Here is an 18,597-nt window from a genome sequence, read left to right on the forward strand (position 1 = left end):
CTACCCTTCTCCCCTCTTCAACTCTCACTTTACAATTAAGAATGTTCATTAATCCATGTCCACCTAATGTCCACCTAATCCATTGCAAGGTTTAAGTTAGCACATAAATGTGATCATAAAACACTTATTTTTTTAAACAGTAAAACACACTGAAAGCCACCCCAAAAATACATTTTTAATATCTCTTTGCTTTCAGAAAGATTTAAAATGAGAGCTTCAGAGAAAAAAATAAAAATAAAAATAAAAATAAAAATAAAAATAAAAATAAAAATAAAAATAAAAATAAAAATAAAAATAAAAATAAAAATAGTTGTATTTTTAGATCAATTTAAGTCAGCTGAGTTCAAATTAAGGGGATCTTCAACTGGATGGATGAGTACATGTTAACTTTTGGAATCACAGAATTGTCTATGTTGGAAGAGACCTCAAGATCATCGAGTCCAAACTCTGACCTAACACTAAAAAGTCCTCCACTAAACCATATTGCTAAGTTCAGCATCTAAACATCTTTTAAAGACCTCCAGGGATGGTGACTCAACCACTATCATGGGCAGCCTGTTCCAATGCCTCACAACCCTTTCAGTAAAGAAGTTCTTGCCAATATCCAACCTAAAACACCCCGGCGCAACTTTAGCCCATTCCCTCTGATCCTGACACCAGGCACATGGGAGAATAGACCAACTGCCACCTTTCTACAGCCTCCTTTAATGTGCTTATAAAGAGCGATAAGGTCGCCCCTGAGCCACCTTTTCTCCAGGCTGAACAAGCCCAGCTCCCTCAGCCGCTCCTCGTAGGACTTGTTCTCCAGACCCCTCACCAGCTTTGTTGCCCTTCTCTGGACCCGCTCAAGCACCTCGATGTCCTTCTTGTAGCGAGGGGCCCAAAACTGAACACAGTACTCGAGGTGCGGCCTCACCAGAGCCGAATACAGGGGGACAATCTAGACCTGCTGGCCACACTGCTTCTTATGCAAGCCAGGATGCCATTGGCCTTCTTGGCCACCTGAGCACACTGCTGGCTCATATTCAGCTGACTATCCACCAATACTCCCAGGTCCTTCTCCGACAGGCAGCTCTCCAACCACTCATCTCCCAGCCTGTAGCTCTGCTTGGGGTTATTGCGCCCCAGGTGCAGGACCCGGCACTTGGCCTTGTTGAACTTCATACAGTTGGCCCCAGCTCATCAGTCAAGCCTATCCAGATCCTCCTGCAGAGCCTTCCTACCCTCGAGCAGATTGACACACGCACCTAACTTGGTGTCATCTGCGAACTTACTGAGGGTGCACTCGATGCCCTCGTCCAGATCATCGATGAAGATATTAAAGAGGACCGGCCCCAGCACCGAGCCCTGGGGGACGCCACTAGTGACTGGCCTCCAACTGGACTTGGCTCCATTCACCACGACTCTTTGGGCCCGGCTACCCAGACAGTTTTTAACCCAACGAAGCGTATGCCAGTCCAAGCCAAGAGCAGACAGTTTCTTGAGGAGAATGCTGTGGGAAACAGTGTCAAAAGCCTTACTGAAGTCAAGGTAGACCACAACCACGGCCTTTCCCTCATCCACCAAGCGCATCACTTTGTCATAGAAGGAGATCAGGTTTGTCAAGCAGGACCTGCCTTTCATAAACCCATGCTGGCTGGGCCTGATCGCCTGCTTGCCCTGCAAGTGCTGCGTGATGACACTCAAGATAATCTGCTCCATGAGTTTCCCTGGCACTGAGGTCAAACTGACAGGCCTACAGTTTCCCGAGTCTGCCCTCCAGCCCTTCTTGTAGATGGGTGTCACATTTGCTAGCCGCCAGTCGACAAGGGGCTAGCAAACCCCCGATAGCCAGGACTGTTGATAAATGAAAGTAAGCGGCTTGGCCAGCTCCTCTGCCAGTTCTCTCGGTATCCTCGGGTTGATCCCATCTGGCCCCATCAACTTGCGTACATCCAAGTGCTGTAGCAGGTTGCCAGCCATTTCCTCATGGATAGTGAGGGTCACATTCTGCTCCCCATCCCCTTCCACCAGTTCAGGGTACTAGGTATCCAGAGAGCAACTGGTTTTGCTGCTAGAAACTGAGGCAAAGAAGGCATTAAGCACCTCCGCCTTTTCCTCATCTTTTGTAACTGAGTTCTCCCCTGCATCCAGTAAAGGCCGGAGATTCTCCTTAGTCCTCCATTTTGCATTAATGTATTTGTAAAAAACATTTTTTGTTGTCTTTGAGGGCAGTTGCCAGATTGAGCTCCAGATGAGCTTTGGCCTTTCTAATTTTGTCCCTGCACTGCCTCACAACATCCTTATAGTCCTCCCGAGTGGCCTGCCCTCTTTTCCAAAGATTGTAAACCCTCTTTTTCCTCCTAAGCTCAAGCCACAACTCTCTGTTCAGCCAGGCCAGTCTTCCTCGCCAGCTCATCTTTGGGCACGTGGGGACAGACCGCTCCTGAGCCATTAAGATTTCCTTCTTGAAGAGCGCCCAGCCTTCCTGGTCTCCTCTGCCCTTCACAACCACCTCTCAAGGGACTCTACCAACCAGTGTCGTGAACAGTTCAAAGTCGTCCCTCCGGAAGTCCAATACAGCGGTTTTACTGGTCCCCTTCCTGGCTTCTCCAAGAATGGAGAAATCTACCATTTCATGTTCACTCTGCCCAAGACAGTTTCCAACCACCACATCCTCCACCAGTCCTTCTCTGTTTGTGAAGAGAAGGTCTAGCAGGGCACCTCCCCTGGTAGGCTCAATAACCAGCTGCATCAGGAAGCTATCTTCCACACTCTCCAGAAACCTCCTAGACTGCCTTCTCTGGGCTGTGTTGTGCTTCCAGGATATGTCTGGGAAGTTGAAGTCCCCCACAAGAACAAGCACTGACGATTTCGCAACTATTGTCAGCTGCCTGTAGAACTCCTCATCAGTCTCCTCATCCTGGTTTGGCGGTCTATAACAGACTCCCACCAGGAAGCTTCCCTTGTTGGCCTTCCCGCTGATCCTAACCCATAGGGACTCAATCTTATCATTCCCAGCCTCAAGTTCCACAACATCAAAACTCTCTCTGATACAGAGAGCCACACCACCACGCCTTCCATGCTGCCTGTCCCTTCTGAAGAGCCTATAGCCAGACATTGCAGCACTCCAGTCATGAGAGTGGTCCCACCATGTTTCTGTGATGGCAACCAAGCCATAGCCTGTCTGCCGCACAATGGCTTCCAGCTCCTCCTGTTTGTTACCCATGCTGCGTGCATTAGTGTAGATGCACTTCAGTTGGGCCATTGCCTTCTCTCCCAGCCTTGCCATTGTTCCCTCTGGCACAGCTCTAACAAGCCTTGTTTCAGCCCCATCCCCCTTCTCACCTAGTTTAAAGCCCTCTCAATGAGTCCCGCCAGCTCCTGGCCTAGGATCCTTTTTCCCCTTAGAGATAGGATCCTGTCTGTGGTCATCAGGCCGGGTGCCGAGTAAAGCGCCCCATGGTCAAAAAAATAATAATTCTGTGTTGGCACCAGCCTCTAAGCCATGTGTTTATCAGGTGGGCATTCCGTGTCCTCTCTGTACACCTCCCTGCCACCGTAGGGATGGACAAAAACACCACCTGTACTCCCGCTCCATCCACTAACCGTCCCAGTCCCCTGAAGTCCTGTTTGATAGTCTTTAGGCTTCTCTCTTCAATGTCATCGCTGTCAGCCTGGACTATTAAAAGAGGATAATAGTCAGAGGGGCGAACCAGGTTGGGAAGCTTTCTGGCAATGTCCTTGACCCTGGACCCAGGGAGGCAGCAGACTTCCCTATAGGTAGGGTCAGGCCGACAAATAGGTCCCTCTGTTCCCCTGAGAAGGGAGTTACCCACAACAATCACCCTTCTTTCTGTCCTGGTGGAGGCAGTCCTGAGGCGTGGAGTTGACTTCCTCGCCCTAGGCATCCTCCTGGGTAGACTTTCTACCTCTTCCTCAACTACCGATCTCTCAAGCTGCAGGGCCTCAAACCTGTTGCTTAAGGGCACCTGGGAAGGTGGGGCCGGTAGGAGGGGGGGCATCGCCTGCGGTGTCTGCGCTGCAGGGACCTGTTTCCATTCCTCCTCAACTCCTAGGTCCCCTCCCTCTGCCCGACAGCAGCAGGGCAGGGGATTCACCCCCATTTGGGGTGTCTCACCCCAGTACCTGTCCTTCAGGCTGCGCAGGGATTTGCTCCACAAGTCTTTCTCCCACTCACACTCCCTGATATCCCTCAACCTCTTGACCTCCTCCTTGAGTTCTGCCATGAGGCGGACCAGGTCGTCCACCTGCTTGCACCTCACACACAGTCTCTCTGCCCCCCGCAGGTGACTGCCACGGTTTTGAGTGGGCAGTCGGTCTGGGTGTGTACAGACTTCCTGGAGAGCGCACTGTGCCTGGTGGAGACCATTGCAGCTGAGCTAGCGGTAGACCGCTAGCTCAGCTGCAATGGTGCAGGTGGACCAGGTCGTCCACCTGCTCGCACCTCACACACACAGTCCCTTTCCTCCCCGCAAGTGGTAGCAACAGGCTCAGGCACTTCCTGCACCCGGAAACATGAACTGCTGCAGTTTTGAGCGGGCAGTTTTGGTCTGGGTGTGAACAGACTTCCTAGAGAGCACACTGTGCCTGGTGTACACCATTGCAGCTGAGCTAGCGGTAGCCGTTAGAGGAGGTGTTCGTATGGGCCGGGGGGGGGGGGAACGCTCTGCCCTGCCTGCGGGAACTGTCACACCATTCCCTTCTGACGCACCACGCCCTGTTCACCCATGCTCCCGAGGGACAGCTTTTGAATGGCCGGGGAGGGGGCGCTGCTGGCTCCGCCTACGCCTCGTTCTCACCTCATTCACCTCCCTAGTGAGGGCTGTCAGGTCCTTGCGGCTCCCTCAAGTGGGCTCAGTGACAGAAAAATTAGCCCTGCCTGTCCAATCCCCACATCTGCCCCAGAGCTGATCGCCTCAGCAAGTAGCCAAGGAGTCTCTACTATAACTAGATAGTTTCACGCATAAAAATAAATTTTGAGGACGTAAAAATACTTGAACGTTTACCAAGGTCCAGTCCAAGTCCAGAACAGAGATTTAGCTCAAACTGTAAATCTTTACCAATTTGCTTTCTGTTTTAAACAAAAACCGTCTTCCACTATGTAAGAGTTTTCCAGATACCCTGAGAACTATTCTGCTATAGTTTGATAATTTACCCAGCTGGAATGGATACAAAATTAAAAAGACTGGTTTCATCTCAGATAGTTTCATCTCAGATATGTTACATGAATTTCAAGGATACTAGATTTCCATTGAGTATCTGACAGAACAATAACGTTTACCTTCTGGTTCTGCTTGCCTACTAGTATTACGACTCTAACTCAATCCCTTCATCATCTTTCTGGGCACACAAAGTAGAAGGTGCCAGGGACCACTCAGCATGGATTTTCCCAAGGTGGTAATGGTTTAGGGATTGAACTCTACCCAGGTTACCATTAATGGGAGTTTGGTCTTTCTTCTTTCACTCTAACAGCTAGGCAGTCAGATGAGGACATGAATACACAAATCACTGCCAGGATTTTAAAAGTAGTACCTCCTACTTTTATAGCTTCTGACATTTGTAGCATTTAAAATAAATAAAATGAAATCATAAAAAAAAAAAGTTTGTATCTTCCACTTTCCAAGTCTATGAAACAAAAATCAGTAGCGTCACCAAAACGAACAGTGTTTCTGAAGAGCAGCCATGCACATTTCAACCTATTGTGAATACACAGGAAAGTAGTGTTGGCTTGAGAGTTTCAGGAAAATCCAACAAACAGTAAGCATCAGGCATGGGCTCTCAACCACATATTATGCTAATGTAGTCTGATATTAGGCACATGGAAGCGTATTACCTTATACAAATATACATAAAGTATAATCTTTAGACCCTCTAGTTCCTTCTCTATATTTTATATTCACTAAGTTGTCATGGGTTCTGTCTTCATTCCTTTAATTTTAGTTTGTGTAGTTACTTTGTGTAACTGCCAAGCTGTTACATTAGCCACACCACCTTAATTCCTTTGGTACTCTTTTACCAGAAGAAGAGGAATACCTTTGTATCTCTCAGAACTGTTATGGAAAAAGATACAGCAATGCTTAGGAAGTACTCTGATACTACAGTAAACATTAGCTAAAATTCCACTTTATGAATTGTATGCAGGCTGGCTGATGGCCATGAAGCTATTTCAATTCTCTTATGGTAGAATTTGCCCTTAAAGTAACTTTTCCCTGGGATGATGCATTTTTGTTGTACAACTGACATTACAGAAAAAAAAGAAAAAAAAAAAAGCGCAAAATCACCTTTGTTTTTAACACAAATATACATCAGAACTGGAAGCTACTGTGAGTAGCTTAAATTCAGAGCAGAACCTAACCTCAGTTTTTAAGCAAATGTTTTTGAGAATTTTTCAAGTTCAAAAGTGAAAATGGAAGCCAAGAGAATGACCCAGCTGTCTTTAGTCTGGCAATAATTTGTTTGTGAAGTTAACTTTTTTCCCCCCCAAAGTTCAACAGGCAGTTCTGAGAGATGCATTTCCCAACCCTGTCATTCCAACAAGGTTTGCAATACTGCTGTAACACTGGTTTTGAAGTAGCTTTTTTTCCTTTGGGACGCTTACAGAAAGCCCCCAAAACAACTGCAACTTTTGTTGTTCTGCCAAAATCTGACTCGATTAGTATTATTAGAGGGGGAAGGGCAAACACAGAAATTTATAACACTTCTCCAGAGAATTTGCTCTTGCAACCTGCCCTGCTGTCAGGTCATTTCTTGGAATGCATACTGAAACCTGGAAAATATATGGAGAATGGTCTCTATTCTCATTTGTTTATTCTTAGTCTCAAGAATATTTCTCAAACAGTCAAAGCAACAGGATTTGAAGTTAACTGTTTCATTGCTTAACTATATGTAGGCTCTTACTTTCATCCAAAGAGAAAATATTCTAGTAATTCTGTTCTAGAAAAATATGACCAAGATACTGCATGTGAAAATTACACTATGAAAATATGTCCTAGGTTGTACATAAAAGTATACATTATATAGACCAAAAAACATTACTGAAAGAAATGTGTTAGTACTGAATCTCAAGCACTTCAAAATTAGGAATACATGGGAATTAAGTCTGCCTGCTTTCAACTATCTTTAAAACATCCTCTTTACAGTTGCTTTGTGACAGCTCTTAGATACATGATCAGAGTATTTCTTCCAGAGAATCCAAGTTCCACATAAACCAGAGAAAGAACAGCTGTAACTACTTCTCTTGCTTGGCATTTACTGTACAATCCATGTCTCCAGAGTAGAAGCATACTCGCCCAGGCAGCATTCAGCTGTCTCAGCCATGAAACCAATCCCTTTTTCTGTGATAATGCACGCTGACTGCTAGGGAAGGAAGGAGGGAGCAAGAAGGCAATAAGAAACAGGGCTAAGCAAGTGACATTAACAATATGCTGCAGTTTTGTGCTTTGACTTCATGGCCTTCCTGTTATTCTTGTAAAACGCTGGAGGGGCCTTTTACATTTTTAGCAAAATGAAACAAAACTTAAAATGATTTCCTCATGCAGCGACATCTAAACATACACCTGGTGTTCATCCGCGCTGCAGACCTTTAATACTGACCCAGGCCATGTAGGTGTAACTCAGAGTAGCTGTCCTCAGTGAGGACTAGCAGCCAAGAGAAGTAGGATGCTTTCCAGCAGGTTTGAGACTTCTGTTTGGAGCAAAGAATTAATTGCTGTGAAGAATACTGGGCTCCATGCCAGATCCGTGTGAACCTACAGACATTCGCCTTCTGCCTGCAAACATGAATCCTTTTGTACCACTTCTTTTAACATGTTCTGTTACTGCTTGTCCAATCTCTGTCCTCAGCTCCCTTCTTAGCTCCTCTCACTCACATCATCGCTTATGTTCACCCACTTGAATTCCAACCTTTTTATTTTTATTTTTAAATATAGTCCCATTCCCCTCTCCAGTCACTCAGTAACACCCTCTTCTACACCAAAGTCAATACAATGTCTCTAGCCACCTTCACAGTCACTTTCAGTTCTCCTCCCATCAATGTTCTAAAGCCTGTATATGAAACATCCACTTCTACTTATTTTAAAAATCATTAGGAAAGCTGTATTTTTAAGCAGCCCAGGAAAATTTTCCCTTCTTATAGCAGGTAGGAGCAGAATATTTAGAACTCAGGTAACAGTAAGGTAAGAAAAAAATCAAGCAAGTGTTTCAACACTAAAAGAAATAAAGAACTCTGCTAGCTCACGTTCCTGTGAACTCTTGGCTTTAGCCATACCGACTGCACATACTCATCAGACCCAGTAATGACTCATGTTTACCACAAACAAATCAAAACAACCTGGAGGCATGATCTAAACCACTGATGACTCATTCTCCACAATTTTTAAGCCGTACCAAATTCACATTCTGCTAATTGTCACTGTTCATCTTACTGCCAGTTGTGGCATCAGTACAAACCTTTGGCATCAGTCATTTCCAGAAATTTACTTACTTATTCCCCTCATAACAGAGTTCTGTAAGTGGGGTGAAACATAACTTCAGCTCATGTCAAATTTAGTATTTTCTGGGAAGATACTAATAAAATTGGATGTGGGTATATAATATGCAATCTGTTGTAGAGGGAGAGTCTAACCCTTGTTTAATGAGGATACTCGATGCATTTAATTTGGAGCAATTACTGATTTTGTAGGCTCTGACCTTAATTTGCAGCCATGGAACATTACTGCAGCCAAGGAAACCTTAGACTACTGAAACACCTTTCAAGATCTGAACTTAAATGCTTTGATAAGACAAGCATAACCACCTTCCTAAGACAGAGGCAAAACCAAGAAAGCTATGGTTCTTTCATCTAGAAGAAACTTCACTTTCAAATTGACTCACTGAGATAAATCTCTGAAGACTAGGGACCAGCTGGAAAACTTCAAACTGAAGACTGCTTAATGAATTTGTAGTTAAGTGCAATCACATTCACAAATCGTTAATAAAAGTAGAACTTCAAAACCAAAATTTGAACAGTAAATCTTTCCCTTTTAAGAATCATGAAATACTTTTATGCTCTGACAGACCTGGAACCATATAACCCATCAGGTTTTACCAAATATGGTAAAAACTTAGTTGGACTCATACTATTTGAAACCTGTAATGTTTTCTTTCTTGGATAGAGTTACCTCTGCAGATGATGGTAGACCTAACCCAAACCTACAAGAAATCTAGAAGGAGGTTTAGGTAACAAAACCACAACTTGTATTTTGGACATTGAGAATATTCTTATTTATCCATGCACATAAACCTTTCCAATTTCTTCTACCAGTAGGAGAAGAATATCATGTTTTGAAGATCTTCATTCAGCAAATACATGAATAGCTTCACTTAGCTCTCTTATTTCACACTTTTCTGGCCTGAAGCCAACGCAACTTGGCCAACTGACAATAATTGTGACCAAGTTAACTGTAGCATTATCATAATAATCTTTTTTGCAGAGGTGGAAAAAAGGCAAAAAGCTTTCTTAGTCCTCTTGACAACACAAGCATTGGAAAAGTATCAAGTACTGTTTTGTTGTGTTTCCTTGTAGCTAGTTATAATATTGCTTAATTCTGTTCATTCTGAACTTAAAGCACAAAGGGCAAGGATGAGAGCAATGGTTTGAAACTTTATACACTAAAAATAGCTTTGTTTATTTGGGGGGGTGGGGGTAGAATACTCAAAAATGTTGAAGAAAACAAGACATCGGTTTGGCAGGGTATTCACAGTCTTGGTTCTTTCCTGGTCTACAATTCAGCATTAGTCGTCTCTAGGCCCAAAACAGTGACTGTGCTTTAACATTTATAAACTTCATTCTTCACACATCGACTACTCAGATAAAAAGGAGAGAGAGATCTGTGTCTGATGAATCTGAAATATATACCATTAACAGCTAATGCAGATTACTACTACAACTCCTATTCATTTGCATCCACACAGTAGGGCATATGTTCCTCGAAAAATAGTATTTCTGATCCAGAACCAAAATCTGCAGCAAAGGTTTTATTTGAGACTGTAGACTTTTGGTAAGCTCATTTTCACAGTCCCCTATCCCAGGAGTAGCTGTATGTAAGCTCACTAAGGTGTTGTGGCTTTTTGTTTTTGTTTTCTTTTAAAATGCAATTTGTTCAGCAGTTACCGTGTTACCATGTAGGACTTCCAAAAGTATTGTAGAGTTTTACCAAGGGGACCATTTGCAGCCTATGATCACTGAAAGGAGGTGTAATTATATAATGCAATGCATTCTTCCGCCACCACCACCACACCCCCACCCCAAAAAAACACAACCACAACCTGCAAGAATAGCACCTAATGATATAATCACTTGTCTGTATCACCCTCTGGCTCTTGTACAGGCTATGGGTTGTCTACCCCAGAGATGAGAAGCCCCATTCTTTGCCCAAAGAAAATGCTGAGATAAAGCAGGAAAGAGGTAGAAATGGCTACTGAAACTCCCGGCTTGAAACCTTACTCAAAATTCACAGACAGACCAACAGTTCAAACAGAAGCTAGTATTCTTGGAGATGGAAAAGTGCTAAGTTCAGAAAGCAGAAGCAGACAGCCAACAGAACAGTGTATGTCAGCTCTTAACAATATGGTACTGCCTAATACATACAAGTCACTTCTGCTCACTTACCTCCCAAAACCAGAAGCAAAACAAAACAAAAATACTTTATCCTCAATCTGCAGACCTGACAAAGAGTATTTCCCATTGGCAGTATTATGACTATTTCAGTATAAATGGATTTTATGGAGTCTCACAGACAGAAGTTTTACCCTTCTTACACAAAAAAAATGCAAAACGCAGATCAGAAACTGCATAGTCCTAACTGCCAATTTCTTTTCCTCTAACTTTTAACCTAATTCTGGGAGGATAAACCCTTCGGGGAAGTTCTTCCTTTAGATCACTTTCATATTATTGCCAGTACCTTATTACATTCCCGGTAAGAGTATCAATCTCACTAACCAACAGCAGAAGAGAGCTGCAATGCATGTTCAACATTTGTCACCGTCAAAGTTTTAGAAAGAAAAAGAAAAAGAACAAACTGAAACTAAAGTTTTATTTAAAAACCTCATCCAGTTATGGCCTATACAAAGAAGTCAAAAGGAAACATTTACAACATGTATAAACAACTGCAGCTCCCCAAATAACTAATGTGTGATTTCATCTCTCTCCAAATTATTTTCTCATGCACTACTGAAATTTCATTTATGTCTAAGAATCACTGGAATTTTCAAAGAAAATATTCGTTCAGGGCTGTGAGTCAACAATTACAACAAAGCATTTCACCATGACTCAAAACTACCATTTGACAGCAAAAGCGTCAAAACTGTTGAAAAAACAACCTCAATTAAAAATTATCACAGTTGCTTTGTGAACAATGGAAGCCTGCTAGCTTACCTGTCCATAACCTTATATCCTGGCTTATTAGTCATCCTTTGCTTGCTAACAAAGTGTTCATTTAAAGCTGATATTGTACTTGCATTCAGAGAGGAGTAAAGCCACTGATTTGACACTCACAAAGCACAGAACTGTCCCTTTATATTAAAGGTTTTCCTCCTGGAAGCTTTCCAACAAAGACATATAGTAGTTCAGACTTCCCTAATATAAATAAAATTAATAGAATTGAATCCTGATATAGCAGATGGAAAGATAGAACAAAATCTATATACAAATTTGAGAACATTTAGATTTTCTCCTCAATCACACTAGCCCACAATCAGGTCATTTAAAGACTTAGAGAATAAACCCCTGCCTTGTTCTATATAGCAGAATTTGGGCAAATTTACCTCATTAACTTGCTTTTTGTCCAAGTGAAAAACTTGACCAGAGCTCGTTGAGGCAATTTCTTCATAGACTTTGTAACCAATATGATCCCTGTCATCACAGTCTCCAGTTAGCACAAATACTACCTGTATTTAAAACAAAACAAACAAACAAACAAAAAAGAAAAATCAAATCCAAGTCACATTGGACATAGTGAAAGCTTTTGTAGGAAAACATTTTACAGTTAGTACATAGGCCTGACAAGAAAAGAACTGTATTGCTCAGCAAGGGTTCATATTACTTTGCATATAAGGACAGACATACTGTATTCATTGCTGATGAAAACAACAACGCAGAAAGAAACAAACAAGAATAACTTTATAAGTCACACTCTTCTATCAACACTCAGACTTCACCGAACACTCATTTCAGAACAATATAAGGACATCCACATAAATGGAATGCTGACCATATACCAGCTCAGAATGTAAATCCCCTCTGTACCTGTGATTGTTTCTGTTGAATGAGCTGAAGTACTTCATGTGCAAGTCTATAATCTTTGGATCGTGCATCAGTAAATACATAGATGAAAGAACCAGGAAGAGAAATTTCTAGAGCGATCTTAATTGCCCCAATGCTCATCTCTGGACAGTCTCCACCACCCTGTTCACAATTAGAAGAAAAAGAAATTCTAAGATAAAGAACATACTAAAAAAAATATCTTTCTTTTCAAACATTCAAGGCAGATACTTTCTCAGCTTCTAATAATTTATTCACTTTTTTTTTTTCCAAAGCACTGTACAGTTTCTGCAGAGTGTAGTCACAAACTCACAGGCAAGCAGCAATGACAATAATTCCTTAGGGAAAATAAAGTCAAAGGAGGAAATTGCAGTTAGCACTGAAAATGGCTGGTGTCTCTTATCTCTTCTGGGAGCACCCAGTTCCTGCGACAGCTCCATTTCCTATACTCACACGCTCCCTTACTGACTGGCAAGTTAATGGCTCCAGTAGTGCGCAGCAGCCCCGGGAGGTCACAGTTAGAGGCGCAGATGCGAAGTGACCTCAGCCCAGCAGCGCTGCTCTCCAGGAGGACACTCCAGTACCAGGACAGCAGGAACTTGACCTAGACACTGTGGGGCGGGCAGTGCCAGTGCTCAGCAGGTGATGTTCCTCGTGACCTGCACTGCTGCGTAGACAGCTGCACAGCTGGAGATTTTTCAGACCATGGATTTAAACAATACACTTCCAAGTATGACTGTATTTAACTTTATGGGAAGAGAAATTGACCCTTTCAGGAATCAAGAGTTAGAGAAAAATACTATTTAAATAGAAGTTCACTTTCACTTACGTAAAAGTTAACTTGACTTATGGAAGACAGAACTTTCCAAACAGCTGAACACAAACTATAAAACCCAGCCCTGCACACAGCAACAGATCTCTCGCTTTCAAAATTAAATACAGAAGTCATTCTTGTGTTTCTATAATCATCATGACTTCACACATTTTACACACAAAACTTCATAGGCTGGGAAGGAAGAAGAAAAAAAGATAACACAATTGTTGCGTCAGTTTTTAGTTCTTCAGATGCAATCAGAAATTATGCTTTGAGATTAAAAGTTCACGTGGCAGGGGAGGGGGATAAAAAGAAAAATCTGCCTCCCACACTCCCCAGACTTTAAGAATTTCAGCTGACCCCAACAAAATGTTCACATCAGTAACAATTTTTAATCTATCCGTATCTCTGACCTGATTTAGAAACAAAATATCTCCAAACTTCTAATTTATGTTAAAGAATAGGTACTTGGTCATTTTTCGTTTTTGTACTTTGGTCCTTTCTAAAAGTAGCCTTACTTTAATGGGAGAAACAAGTGGCAAACTCCAGAATGCCTGAAAGTCAGGAGATAATTCTGATGTGCTAAAAACGTTTTTGGAGACCTTCATTTAGGCAATGCTTATACAATCCTATGGGACAAAGCACAGGATTTTTCACCCAAATGATTTTCTTCCTCCTCTTGCAAAGCAAATGTCATCTTCAGCAAAAGACTATCCTGCGTTAAGCTTTAATTTGTAGGCAAAAATCAAGATAATATCTAATTTCTCAGGTACTGAGAAGGTGGCTGTAAACTCTCTATCCCACTTTTGATCTACTAGATTACTGTTACCATCAAGCTAAATGGTTGTTCTGACAATAAGCATGAACGTGTCATTTTTATAATGTAGAAGAGAAGTTTACTCAAAAGGCAGCTAGGCAGAACTAGTAAACAAAAATATATCAGTTTTATTACCAACAGTTTTCCTTTCAACATTTCCTGCTTTTCTTTCCAAATTCCAATTAAATATGATTACAATTGCCTTGTGAAGTTTTCTGGAAAAGAACAGGGGTGACAACTACAGCTCAGAAAGTTTTATTTTCCTCTCAATTTGGACATGCACACAGATATTTGGGTTGTTAGCTCAGCTCATCTGTATTATTCCCTTTCTTGGGTCTGAATTTAATATTGATATAACTAGTTATTTAAATAGCATTGTGTTCACTTATAAAAAGATAACTTTAGTATCTAATTTGAAAGGTGTTATCAAAAACTCTTAAAGACAACTGATTTTGGTAAGTAATTTGTCATTTTTATTTTCAGGAACACCCAAATAAGGCCTTTTCATAACCGCTCATGCAACTTTATAGGCATCTGTACCAGGGGATCATGCAGCACTCCCTATGCTTTAAAAGACTTTATATGGACAATATTTCATTATATTGCTTATGCAAATAAGAAATAAAAACTGTAAAAATTCGTAAAAAAAAAAAAAAATTAAAAACTCTATTTAGTATGAGGATACACAAAAAAAAATCTGGTTCCCTCTTAAAAAAGAAGTGACACTAAGAATGCAAGTACAAGTTATTGTCATGCTGCCCCTAAGAACGATTCACACATCTGTTTATCTGTTAATGACAGATAAAACATGTGCAAAATACTAACAGCTTACCTAGTGTCAAAGGGGTACTTTCTTCATCAATTTAAACATAAAAAGAACAGGACATACTTTCTTTAGTCTGTATACATTTCACTGATCTTTACTGTTGTCAAGTGCCAACATAATTTCCAAGCCTATTTCCAATGTCACATCCAAACACTCGAATTGTTCTGCACCCAGATAGATTTTGTTGGAAAGTAAGAGCTGGGTTTGTCCTGATAACTGGGGAGGGCAAGTTTCACAGATAGAAATGTGCTAGGAAGACTGGCTTGTTTTATATATACATAAGACTAAAATAATTTAACTTCACCTTAATTTTAGCCTTGTTCACTAAAATCTGTTCTACAGTCTTTTTCGAAATGCATCTATCTCAGAATTTTCCCTTCCTGCATGTTATTCATTCTTGCATCTTTTTACCACCTCTCTAGGAAAAATACCCATAATGGACTTCATGGAAATGTTCATATTTTCTGGGAGAACTACTGCAAGATATCCTATCAGTCCTGACCTAACCACTTATTTAATTTTTACTTTGGTCCTTCATCAATGTAAAGAAAAATAGTAAATCAGTTAATGCCTTAAATCAGTGGAATGGGCACATCTTCAAATTATGAAATATGCAATCAACCAAGATTAAAGACAGAAATCTTACATTCATTAGACAGTGACTTTTAAACAACTTGCTAGCAAATTAAGAGTTTTAAATTCCCAAAAGCTTCATCTGATTCATACGCTTTTTCAAAACAGTTACAGTTATTTTCCAGAATAGCTATTACAAAAACAAAAAATAAACACTAGAAGGATTTTTAATTTCCCTACAAAAGGGAAAAGCACAACAACAACTGGCATTTTCTCTCTCCTTATAAATTTACTACTGTTTTATCAGAATTTCAACCTTTCTGCCAAATTTTAATCTACTCATTCTCTCATTCTACCCCAACTAGCACCATTGACTTCCAAACAACCTTTTATTACAGGGATTAAACCATATGCCCATTTCTAAAACACTGTTCTTCAAGTCAGAAGTATGTCAAGCACTACTAACTCAGGCAAGGCTCTTCCCGAAACAGATGCATTTTGCTTGATTGAAGAAGGTAAGAGAGTAGGATCTTTCAGTAAAGGTAACTCCACTCCCATACCTCTCTTTCCTTCCAGCACCTGATTCCACCAAGGGAAACATACTGGTATACTGGCTCAAAAAACAAACAAACAAACAAACAAACAACAACAAAAAAAACGCTCATCTCCAAAGCGTGGCTGGGGAAGCAATTCACAGAGCTTGGAGCTTGAATAAGACCAGAAAACCTAAACAAACCTGTTGTTGCTTTTGAATCAGGAGGTGCTGGTTAACACAGGGCAGCAGAGGAAGTGCATATGTCACATTTGATGGGTCTTAAGAGTCCTGCACATGAATTAGTTCGCTAACTGGAACTAAGGAAATAACTTCCAGAAAACAGTAAAACATACTGTTCATAAAAGCATCTGTGAACAAGTGGCAGGACTAATAAAATGTAAAATAAATATTGCATTAAGTAACTAGTCTTTCTTGTATTACTAATCAATTAACCAAGTCTCTGTATACAATGGAAACTAAGACAAAGTAAATCGTAATCACAAAGTAAATTGTAATCATAAATTAAAAAGACCAGAGAACAGGCAGATGATAATTAGTGCAGGTAAAATGACCGAGATTGACAGCCTACCTCCAGATGAAGCATTACAGCAGAAACACTAACAAGAGAGGAAGGATTAGAAGGAGGGAACAGGGCCTGGTGCTAAAACCACACAGAGAACAAACATGTTACTCACCTGAACATAAAGCTCCCTGAGTTCAAACTGAAATTTCTTGGGATCTGTGGTTATCGTCACTGGACCAATTTCTGGGATAAAAAATAAAAATAATAAAAAAAAAGGAAAACATAACATGAAGAAGACAGAAAGCTATCAAAAGAATTTCAGCTGAAGAGTTAATGGTTTTTCAATTTGATAAAATTTGATAATAAGAAAAGAAAGAATATTTAACAGCAGAAAGGAGGACTTGAGAAAGATATATCCCACACTGCAATCTGTAATTCCAAACCTAGTAATGCTACCATCATTCCAGCATTGCTGACTTGTAAGTGTCCTAAGGATTTATAGGTACATATGATGTGCTGTGTTGTTTCTCTCACATACATTTATTTTTGACCCATCATTTCACTGCTCTCAGGAAACACAAGGGAACAAAAACCCACAAAACAAAGGTGGCAGCACCAGAAAATCGTGTATTTTATCTATACAACTCTTTCTGAAAATCCTGAAGGAGAGGCTACCTGAAAAAACTACCCAGCAGCAGTTGCCATTAAGAACTCTGGAAGCATCAGCTTTACTCATGGTGTTTGCCATGTCATTGTATGCTGAGCAATGGCATGGCACCATCCAAATGATGCCAGCCAGGTCGGCACAGAACAGCAGCACATGTCGAGAGCTCCACAAGCACACTAGCTGCACCACTAGCCTCCCTCTGCTGCTCAACAATTGCCTTCCTAATTGGTATCAAATGTGATTCTAGGCAGCTGTTTTCCTGAGGCTGCTATTTCCGGACAGTTTACCTCAATCTAACTTGGCACCCCCACACTCCGTGCACTGCCTGCCCCAGGCCCACATTCCTGCTGCTCCCAGCACAGAGACAGGGCAGGGCACTCATCTAGCTCAGCAAGCTGGTTCACGGCACTGAGCCAAGCACAAATAAGTAAGCACATCAGCAAGAGACAAACATTGATTTCCACTAGCTTAGTGCCCCCAAGCCACCTCATAAAGAGATCAGCTGAGTACCAGCACACAAAGCGGGATACGATTACGCAGTCAGGATGAAAGAAAAGCATGAGACTGCCATGGTGCCAATTTAATTCAGCTGCAGCTTGCATAGAAGTGCTGCCTCAGCAGACCATGCAGTGCTTTCCAAGCTCTATAAACATTAACATGTACTTATCATCCATGTAATCTAGACATTTGTCTTTTTGGAACAGCCCAAAGTTTTATTTCACTGGAGTTTCAACAACAGCCATCCTTAAAGTCGACTACAATCACACTTGAGTTTGCTTGAGGGGTTGTATTTATGCATGCCTTAGCTGAATGTAGGCTTTAAATTTGGTTAAAAGTCACTCATTAGATCACAGAAAAGCTCTCCTAGAATATTAAAGTGTCTTGAGGGTTTGTTGTATGGCTTTGATTTGAGCTACTTCTCTGTGAGTGTTACTTATTACCCAAGTCAAAATGCTACGCTACCACCAGAAGAGCCGTTCCAAGGACTCATGCACAGAGCTCTGAAGTAATTGCCTAAAGTGACTAGGAAAATTAAACGAGTATTCACATTTTAAAGAAAATGTAAAGCACTGAAGAAGCTTACAGGGTGCAGTGTAGCTGCACTACCTAAGCATTCCCTAGGCCTCCAACCTTAGATGTCACCACCACTGGGGGCACCTAGTGTGCTGACTAAGGAACAGCATGGAGCGCAGAGAGGAGTGGAGACACCACGGCTAGGCTCTGTGACAAGAGGGGGCATCAATTGTTCTTGTGCACACTGGGATTGGTAGGCTGCACATTTGCTACCCTGAGACAACGGCCTGTCATGGTTTTTACAAGATGCTGTGCTCTCGTGAATTTTGCTCATTATAATATCATTATAATACCAAAACACACCTCCATCCCAAAAGCCACCCGCCTCCAGATGCGACCACCCCTCACTGCGCATATGCTCTGAATGTCTCGGAGCCTGTACCTTTAAATGAAAGCGAGAAAACTTTTTACCAATCATAAGCAAGATATATGCGACTAGAGTCACTCAAGCTCCACCTAAAAGATAG

The 18,597-nt window shown here is 41.5% G+C and overlaps 1 protein-coding gene across 4 annotated transcripts in view; it reads right to left on the reverse strand.

Moving 5' to 3' along the window:
- HMCN1 (hemicentin 1) overlaps positions 1-18,597 on the reverse strand; it is a 213,607-nt gene that overhangs the window by 151,562 nt on the left and 43,448 nt on the right. For all 4 annotated transcript variants that reach the window (XM_084527348.1, XM_084527346.1, XM_084527347.1 and 1 more), the window contains exons 2-4: positions 16,562-16,632; positions 12,287-12,445; positions 11,806-11,928 (exon numbers count right to left, since the gene is read on the reverse strand). In XM_084527348.1, the coding sequence (XP_084383474.1) occupies positions 11,806-11,928; positions 12,287-12,424 (261 nt within the window). In that variant the 5' untranslated portion in view covers positions 12,425-12,445; positions 16,562-16,632. The remainder of the gene's footprint in view (positions 1-11,805; positions 11,929-12,286; positions 12,446-16,561; positions 16,633-18,597) is intronic.

Source organism: Aythya ferina (assembly GCF_964211825.1).
Source record: "Aythya ferina genome assembly, chromosome: 8".
Lineage (NCBI taxonomy): Eukaryota > Metazoa > Chordata > Aves > Anseriformes > Anatidae > Aythya > Aythya ferina.